The sequence below is a fragment of the Protomyctophum parallelum genome, assembly GCF_964188405.1.
Source record: "Protomyctophum parallelum genome assembly, chromosome: 18".
NCBI classification, from domain to species: Eukaryota; Metazoa; Chordata; class Actinopteri; order Myctophiformes; family Myctophidae; genus Protomyctophum; species Protomyctophum parallelum.
The window spans coordinates 43292171-43302170 of record NC_139716.1 but is presented as its reverse complement, the minus strand read 5'-3'; the positions used below and the strand labels follow the sequence as shown (position 1 = coordinate 43302170).

Sequence of the window (10000 nt, the reverse complement as noted above, 5' to 3'; positions counted from 1 at the left end):
TGTAGCAGCTAGATGTAGCCATCTGGCTGTAGCAGCTAGATGTAGCCATCTGGCTGTAGCAGCTAGATGTAGCCGGATCTGGCTGTAGCAGCTAGATGTAGCCATCTGGCTGTAGCAGCTAGATGTAGCCATCTGGCTGTAGCAGCTAGATGTAGCCATCTGGCTGTAGCAGCTAGATGTAGCCATCTGGCTGTAGCAGCTAGATGTAGCCATCTGGCTGTAGCAGCTAGATGTAGCCATCTGGCTGTAGCAGCTAGATGTAGCCATCTGGCTGTAGCAGCTAGATGTAGCCATCTGGCTGTAGCAGCTAGATGTAGCCATCTGGCTGTAGCAGCTAGATGTAGCCATCTGGCTGTAGCAGCTAGATGTAGCCAAACCGATCGACAACAACGGGAGGTAAGAATAAGTCTATCGCGACTAGCGACTGGCCAGCAGGGGGCCGTCTGACACAGGATAATTTTTATAATAAGCCTCCTTTACAATAAGGAGATAGATCCTTGATGTCATTAATATTGGCCAGCAACTCTACATCTCAAACCCTACCTCAAACCCTTAGATCTCCATATATGGATACATAAGTTGATCCTTTCCCATCCATCCTTCCCCTTCGATGTCTCCCTTTTGACTGATACCTGTCCATTTAAAAAAGTTATTAACTCATCGATTGCGCAAAACGCTCTAAAGCGTTTTATTAATCTCGAGCGCCGTCTGCGCATCACGCTCTAAAGCGTTTTATTGGTGTTTTTACTGTATACTGTACATCAACTTCTCTGACGCCCGGACAACACATAATGTAACACCGATCACCTCCAGAAAGATCCGCTATGAGATCCGGGAGTTTAAAGCCCCCCACCTCCTGAAAAGAGGCCTGGTCTAACCACATTCCAGGCATGCCGTATCCATTACGACGTACTGGGGAGGCGGCATCGCCGTCCTGCACACGGCATAGACCAACGCAGATCAGGGGATCTAAAATGGAGCTACCCATTTTCTAGTGTGTGTGAAATTTGTGAATACACTCGATTACCCTTCCCCTCCTGTTTCTACATGGTTTCTCCCGAGGCATCTCTCCATCGCATTACAGTTTCTTCCCCCCCCCCCCCCACTCATTCACACAGATCCACTCGACACAGCCCTCTCTAATTCTTTCCAACGACAACTCACCGGTCTGCCGCCTCATTCTCGGAAATATAAACCCGTATATAAACCAAGAATAATCTCCAACGGTCGATCGCCATTTCACGCACACGGACAGGTATACGCGAAACGAATGACGTATTCTCGAAGGACCGCCATAGGAGAAGCAGTATACATCTGACCAACTGTCTTTTTTTCGCCGTCGCGTCAGCCATGTTTGGACAAAGAAGCAGTATACTAGGCTAGCAGATATCACACCGTGGAACCCCCCCCACACTGCGAGTTGCGATCGATCGTTTTGCAGTTTGCAATGCTACTCTCATTCTCGGAAAAAAGATTCTCGGCAGTTGATCACCATAATCGCCATAGCGCCTTCGCCAGCCAATTGCAGTGATAAGGCGTCTGGGACGTAATCGACCCGTTTGTAATGGATAACTAATACAATCCTAAGCTGCGGAAGCCATCGTGTTGTCTGTCATTTTGTCGAAATCACAGCCAGCCGGGCTACGCTTATCGCTCCTGTGGTTCATGTCCAGACATGTCGTGGAACCCCCCCCCCCACTGCGAGTTGAGTCGCTCCTGTGGTTCATGTCCAGACATGTCAACCTCTCAAGTCACTGTTATGCTATCAAACGATCTGTTGATTTTGTTTACTGAGACAATGATCACATATGTGCATAGAATCATCATCATCATGACGTTATCATGACAGGCAGATATAAACATAAATAAATTATCATATACATACTACACACTGAATGAAAGCCCTAAATGTCTAATTTTAGGAGGAAAACAAATAAAATACACATATCCCATATACTGTTTGTCAATACTAGACTATTGAATCCATTTCATTTATAAAATTCTCTTTTTCAGAGAGAACTTTAGCCCATTCTGACCTGAGATCAGATTCATACGAGGTTTCCACTGGACACACACTGGTCTGATTAGAGAAAGCATGGACCTATAGAACTATTATTCACAAAATAAGGCATATAGCGACATGTACATACTATATACCGTATGAAACAGAAGACTCTCTGCTTTCATAAGAAAAAAACTAATACTGTAATAATAATAAAAATCACACCCATGTGAAGTGAATAATGGTTCTTCAGGTCCATGCATTTTCTGAAATCCTCTCTGGTGGGCGCAAGCTGCATTCAACAGCCAATTACTGACAAACTATACATGGGACCATGTGTATTTGTTTTCCTCCTAAAAGTAGACATTCAGGGCTTTCATTCAGTGTGTAGTATGTATATGATATTATTTGTGTTCATTTTTATATCTGTCTGTCAATGTCTGTCAACTTCAACCTTCCATATCTCTGCTGTTTTTTCAAAAGAGCAGCGTGCAGTGAAAAGCAGGTTTTAGAAAAAGGTCAATATCTCCAGAATGGAAGATGGTAGAATCATATATTTTTTTTTAAATTGAAGTGGACTAGTTTGGCTTCCTTTTGATTTATGCAATGTGCGATGTGCTATAAGAGGCCCCTCGCTGTGGGCCCCTAAAAAGTTAAAAAGTCCAATGTTAATCGCTTAGCAGAAGCAATCCTGAGTAGAATTTCAACAGTTAGCAATCAATGTGTTAATGCAGCCGTGCCCGGCAGCCGGCGAAAACTAGAGTTCTCGACAGGCCCAAAAATGAAGTCCCGGCCCTACCTAGGTCCTCATCAAACCCTGTACACTCAATACACTCCCTTTTTGTAAAAGTGTCCCTTAATGATACTAATGAAGGCTCTGTTCCATCCTGGTCAAACAGAGTCAGTGTTAATGATACTAATGAAAGGCTCTGTTCCATCCTGGTCAAACAGAGTCAGTGTTAATGATACTAATGAAGGCTCTGTTCCATCCTGGTCAAACAGAGTCAGTGTTAATGATACTAATGAAGGCTCTGTTCCATTCTGGTCAAACAGAGTCAGTGTTAATGATACTAATGAAGGCTCTGTTCCATTCTAGTCAAACAGAGTCAGTGTTAATGATACTAATGAAGGCTCTGTTCCATCCTGGTCAAACAGAGTCAGTGTTAATGATACTAAATGAAGGCTCTGTTCCATTCTAGTCAAACAGAGTCAGTGTTAATGATACTAATGAAAGGCTCTGTTCCATCCTGGTCAAACAGAGTCAGTGTTAATGATACTAATGAAGGCTCTGTTCCATTCTGGTCAAACAGAGTCAGTGTTAATGATACTAAATGAAGGCTCTGTTCCATTCTAGTCAAACAGAGTCAGTGTTAATGATACTAATGAAAGGCTCTGTTCCATTCTGGTCAAACAGAGTCAGTGTTAATGATACTAAATGAAGGCTCTGTTCCATTCTGGTCAAACAGAGTCAGTGTTAATGATACTAATGAAGGCTCTGTTCCATTCTTGTCAAACAGAGTCAGTGTTAATGATACTAATGAAAGGCTCTGTTCCATTCTGGTCAAACAGAGTCAGTGTTAATGATACTAATGAAAGGCTCTGTTCCATTCTAGTCAAACAGAGTCAGTGTTAATGATACTAAATGAAGGCTCTGTTCCATTCTGGTCAAACAGAGTCAGTGTTAATGATATACTAAATGAAGGGTCTGTTCCATCCTGGTCAAACAGAGTCAGTGTTAATGATACTAATGAAAGGCTCTGTTCCATTCTAGTCAAACAGAGTCAGTGTTAATGATACTAATGAAAGGCTCTGTTCCATTCTGGTCAAACAGAGTCAGTGTTAATGATACTAAATGAAGGCTCTGTTCCATCCTGGTCAAACAGAGTCAGTGTTAATGATACTAAATGAAGGCTCTGTTCCATCCTGGTCAAACAGAGTCAGTGTTAATGATACTAAATGAAGGCTCTGTTCCATTCTAGTCAAACAGAGTCAGTGTTAATGATACTAATGAAAGGCTCTGTTCCATTCTGGTCTAACAGAGTCAGTGTTAATGATACTAATGAAGGCTCTGTTCCATTCTGGTCAAACAGAGTCAGTGTTAATGATACTAATGAAAGGCTCTGTTCCATTCTGATCAAACAGAGTCAGTTTTAATGATACTAATGAAAGGCTCTGTTCCATTCTTGTCAAACAGAGTCAGTGTTAATGATACTAATGAAGGCTCTGTTCCATCCTGGTCAAACAGAGTCAGTGTTAATGATACTAATGAAGGCTCTGTTCCATTCTGGTCAAACAGAGTCAGTGTTAATGATGGTAATGAAAGGCTCTGTTCCATTCTGGTCAAACAGAGTCAGTGTTAATGATACTAATGAAGGCTCTGTTCCATTCTAGTCAAACAGAGTCAGTGTTAATGATACTAATGAAGGCTCTGTTCCATTCTGGTCAAACAGAGTCAGTGTTAATGATACTAATGAAAGGCTCTGTTCCATTCTAGTCAAACAGAGTCAGTGTTAATGATACTAATGAAAGGCTCTGTTCCATTCTGGTCTAACAGAGTCAGTGTTAATGATGCTAATGAAGGCTCTGTTCCATTCTGGTCAAACAGAGTCAGTGTTAATGATACTAAATGAAGGCTCTGTTCCATTCTGGTCAAACAGAGTCAGTGTTAATGATACTAATGAAGGCTCTGTTCCATTCTAGTCAAACAGAGTCAGTGTTAATGATACTAATGAAGGCTCTGTTCCATTCTAGTCAAACAGAGTCAGTGTTAATGATGGTAATGAAGGCTCTGTTCCATTCTAGTCAAACAGAGTCAGTGTTAATGATACTAATGAAAGGCTCTGTTCCATTCTTGTCAAACAGAGTCAGTGTTAATGATACTAATGAAGGCTCTGTTCCATTCTGGTCAAACAGAGTCAGTGTTAATGATACTAATGAAGGCTCTGTTCCATTCTAGTCAAACAGAGTCAGTGTTAATGATACTAATGAAGGCTCTGTTCCATTCTAGTCAAACAGAGTCAGTGTTAATGATACTAATGAAGGCTCTGTTCCATTCTGGTCAAACAGAGTCAGTGTTAATGATACTAATGAAAGGCTCTGTTCCATCCTGGTCAAACAGAGTCAGTGTTAATGATACTAATGAAGGCTCTGTTCCATTCTAGTCAAACAGAGTCAGTGTTAATGATACTAATGAAGGCTCTGTTCCATTCTGGTCAAACAGAGTCAGTGTTAATGATACTAATGAAAGGCTCTGTTCCATCCTGGTCAAACAGAGTCAGTGTTAATGATACTAATGAAGGCTCTGTTCCATTCTAGTCAAACAGAGTCACGGTGCTGCTATTGTGCATGTTGGCTCACTGGAAGCACGCTTCACCAGTGGTTCTCAAAGTGAGGTCCAGGGAACCCTCATGGTTCCATGACAGTGTTCCAAATGGACCCGTACAGGTGGGTACAAACCAAATGGACCCGTACAGGTGGGTACAAACCAAATGGACCCGTACAGGTGGGTACAAACCAAATGGACCCGTACAGGTGGGTACAAAACAAATGGACCCGTACAGGTGGGTACAAACCAAATGGACCCGTACAGGTGGGTACAAACCAAATGGACCCGTACAGGTGGGTACAAACCAAATGGACCCGTACAGGTGGGTACAAACCAAATGGACCCGTACAGGTGGGTACCAACCAAATGGACCCGTACAGGTGGGTACAAACCAAATGGACCCGTACAGGTGGGTGCAAACCAAATGGACCCGTACAGGTGGGTACCAACCAAATGGACCCGTACAGGTGGGTACCAATCAAACGGTGCATATTGAACGGGTGTGTACAAATTGGGTGAGAAGCTGTGCAGTGATTGGTTCTTCTTACGTTTTAAGAAGTCATCCAGTGTGTGGACGTAGCGGTCCCAGCTCTCGGTGTCCTGAAGGTTGTAGAAGATTTCTAAGCTTTCTCCTCGAGGACGAATCATCATGCCTGAAACAAAAACCACATCAGCCAATAAGAATGCCTGAAACAACCCGAGAGAAGAATTGAGCGTAGAACCCTCCAATAGAATGAACCCACGCAAAGCACCGGGTCCCGATGGGATAAGGGGTTATGTGCTTAAACCATTCTGAACGGGCACCCATTTTGGTGTCAGCATCATGTTATGCTTTAGCTATTGAAAAATAGCAGATCTACAAGCTCATATCGCGCCACCGAGTGGCGCGATACGAGCTTGTAGGTCTGCTATTTTTGAAAAATCGAAGAGCGACTGCCATTTCTAGAATCTGATCTCAGGTCAGAATGGGTTAATCATACCAGTGTGTGTCCAGTGGAAACCTCGTATGAATCTGATCTCAGGTCAGAATGGGTTAAGGAGTGTAGGGAGCAGCTCAGCCCTGTACTGAGACACATGTTCCAGGTATCTCTAGATACACACTATATACCAAAAGCGTGGAAGACCTCGCTTATAGTTCCAGTGCCGAAAATGTCTAATTCCAAAGTCCTTAACGACTATCGGCCAGTTGCCTTGACAACATTGTTAATAAAAAGCTTGGAGCGCATTATCTTAAATAACCTCCTTAATAATGCGCAACATGAAATGGACCCCTTGCAATTTGCATATAGAAAGGGGAGGGGCACTGATGATGCTCTTCTTCTTATGCTTAATAAAATCTACTACCATCTAGAGATAAACCTCAAAAGAAACGATATGCTCGGGTACTCTTTGTAGACTTCTCCTCTGCGTTTAACACAATGAGACCTCATGTTTTGATGAGGAAACTCTTTGATATGGGTGTTAACACCAATATCATCAGGTGGGTGGAGTCATTCCTGACTGAGCGGGTACAACAGGTCAAGGTGAATAAAGCAATATCTCTCCCCATTACGACCAACACGGGGGCTCCACGAGGGAGCGTGATTTCACCGCTATTGTTCACGCTGTACACGAGCGACTGTAGGAGTGAGTCAGACAACACCTGTATTGTTAAATTCGCAGACGACACAGCTATTGTTGGTCTGATTGAGGATGATGAGATAAGCTATAGAAGAACAGTGGACGAGTTTGCCGGTTGGTGCAGGAGTAACTTCCTCCAGCTTAATATCAAAAAAACTAAGGAGGTCATATTGGACCTTACCAGGAAATAGTCATTGGTGGGGATGGGGTAGTGATTGTGGACGAATATAAGTACTTGGGTACAAGGATTGATTCCAAGCTGACATGGAGTTCCAACACTCATTCCATCTACAAGAAAGGTCAGCAGAGGCTGCATTTTATGCGCAGACTGAGACAGTATAACGTTGAAAAAAATATCATGGCACTTTTTCATCGATCCTTCGTGGAGAGTGCATTGACATTTTGTTTTGTTTCATGGTATGGCTCATTATCATTGGTCAATAAGAACAAACTGCATAAAATCATCAGCGTGTCCAGTAAAATAGCTGGGGTACGATTTGAGAGTATGACCTCAATGTATGAGACCCGGGTACTCAGGAAGGGGAAAGCTATTACTAGGGACAACACACACCCGTTACACAGCCAATACCATCTTTTACCATCAGGGCGACGCTACATGGTACCTTCCCTGCAGGCTATAGGGCCTCAAGATGGTTTGTTCCCATAAGTATAGGACTTATGAACAAGCAGGCCCCGTCTCAGTCCCGTGCATAAAGTGTGATGTGATGCCTCTTGGAACTATGACTGGTGGCCTTCTGTTGGCACTGTTTCTTTATTGTCTATGTACTGTAATCTGTTTGTTTGTTTCTTTATTGTCTATGTACTGTAGTGTGATCTGTTTGTTTGCATGTTTTATGTATATCCTGATGACTGCTGTGCACAAAACAAATTTCCGAAAGGACAAATAAAGTATCTATCTATCTATCTATCTAACATAACCACAGCCAATCATCATGTCTGAAACATAAGATATAACCACAGCAACCAATCAGCATCCTCCTTATAACCCCACAATCTATAGACCAATCATCATGTCTGAAACATAACTACACATACTCTGTTATAGACTAGTATTCAGAGGCCCCTTTTTCTAAAATGGTCGAGAATCACTGCTAAAGCCGTTAAGAAATCTTCTCTTATGGGGGTCCCTGGCATATCTTTTCAAATGGGGGTCTGTGGGCTAATTAGTGTCAATTTGGGGGTCCTTGATGGTAAATGGTAAATGGTGCATTTATATAGCGCCTTTATCCAAAGCGCTTTACAGAGATTGTGCATTACATTCACCCATTCACACACACATTCATACACCGATGGCAGCGGAAACCATGCAAGGCACCAACTAGCACATCTGGAGCAATTAGGGGTTCAGAGTCTTGCTCAAGGACACTTCGACAGTAACTCTGGGGGAGCCCGGGTTCGAACTGGCAACCTTACGGTTACCATCCAGGCACTCTACCCCTGAGCCACCACCGCCCGTTGACATGAAAGAGTTTGGCAAACACTGGTTTATAGGGTTAGGGTCAGAGGGGTTATGGGTAGTGTAGTGTTATTTATTACCAGGTGTAGTGAGGCGGTCCTGCCAGGTGGGGGTGTACTCGTCCAGGGTCAGCAGCATCACATACATAGTCAGAACGAACATTCCTCCAAGAAATGCATAGAAGACTAAATAGAAGAGAAGAATTAACCCTGGAGAGAGAGAGAGAGAGAGAGAGACATAGAGATTGATTGATTATTATTAAACCCATTCTGACCTGAGATCAGATTCATACGAGGTTTCCACTGGACACACACTGGTCTGATTAACCCATTCTGACCTGAGATCAGATTGTAGAAATGTCAGTCGTTCTTCGATTCTCTCAAAAATAGCAGACCTACAAGCTCGTATCGCGCCACTCGGTGGCGCGATATGAGCTTGTAGATCTGCTATTTTTCAATAGCTAAAGCATAACATGATGCTGACACCAAAATGGGTGCCCGGTCAGAATGGGTTAAGAGAGTGAAAGTCAACGCCTTGTTTAGCGCTCCTGGACATGTTTTGCGTAGGCGCACATCCTTGTTCACGGCCGACAAAACTGTCTATTATCTCATCAGAACGGCAGAATGTTCTGTCCGAATTTCTGACTTAACCGAGCATCTCGTTTGGAATGAAACGCTTCTAAAGAGAGATGAGACTCGACAGTGAGGTGGTAATGGAACATTAGACCCCCCTGGTTTTGGGGTATAATGAGTCAAATCTGCCTCATCTGCTTTTGCACTCTAGGGCCTTTATTTTGACAAACTCTGGCAGCATCATGAGTGTTAAAGACAAATATACACTTCTATGCAAAAGCAGATAATCAATTACACAGTTAGAAAAAAGGGAATACGTGTACAGTATAGGAAAATAGGGGGGGGGGACTTTAACTTTTTTACAGGGGCCAGTTTCGAATTGCAGCCGTCTGTATAGAGTGCTCTTTGAGAGCGGATTTGAAGGAGTCTGGGGAATCACATTTCACCAACAGCTGTTGGTAAGGCGTTCCACATTTTAGTGGCATAGGAGCGAAATTAATTTAACCCCTTGTTTGAGCCGAATCGGGGTTGAACATGGTTTGTGGAACGCCCTCTGGTGTTGTGATTGTGGACTTCGTTGACATTAAGGAAGTATTTAGACAGGCTACATGGGTATCTTCTCTATCTTGGTGGTGTTTATGGAATCTTGTAGACCAGACCCATTGCAAGATGCTGTACTCTGCCGTCAACCCTGTTCCAGCCTATATCCAAATGAGCGGGGGTGAGGTGGGAGTAAGGCCAAGCAGTAGCCAGACCTTTTTTGTTTTGAGATGTCTTGTTGAGATTCAGAGAGACAGACAGAGAGAGACAGAGAGATTTCACTGATGGTAACTAAATAAAAACAAAATGCTCTCCACTCCTCTACTCCCCTCTTCTCCTCCCCTTCCATCTCTCCCCTCCTCTCTCCCCTCCTCCCAGCTCTCTCCTCCTCTGACCTCTCCTCCCAGCGCTCTCCTCTCCTCTCTCCTCTCCTCTCTCCTCTCCTCCCATCTCTCCCCTCCTCT

The 10000-nt window shown here is 43.4% G+C and overlaps 1 protein-coding gene across 3 annotated transcripts in view; it reads right to left on the bottom strand.

Moving 5' to 3' along the window:
- Positions 1-10000, bottom strand: part of atp1b2a (ATPase Na+/K+ transporting subunit beta 2a) — a 20753-nt gene that overhangs the window by 7454 nt on the left and 3299 nt on the right. For all 3 annotated transcript variants that reach the window (XR_014570703.1, XR_014570704.1, XM_083789337.1), the window contains exons 2-3: positions 8505-8633; positions 5876-5980 (exon numbers count right to left, since the gene is read on the bottom strand). Coding sequence is in view for 1 of the 3 variants with exons in the window: in XM_083789337.1 (XP_083645463.1) it covers positions 5876-5980; positions 8505-8633 (234 nt within the window). In the remaining 2 variants the exon portion in view is untranslated. The remainder of the gene's footprint in view (positions 1-5875; positions 5981-8504; positions 8634-10000) is intronic.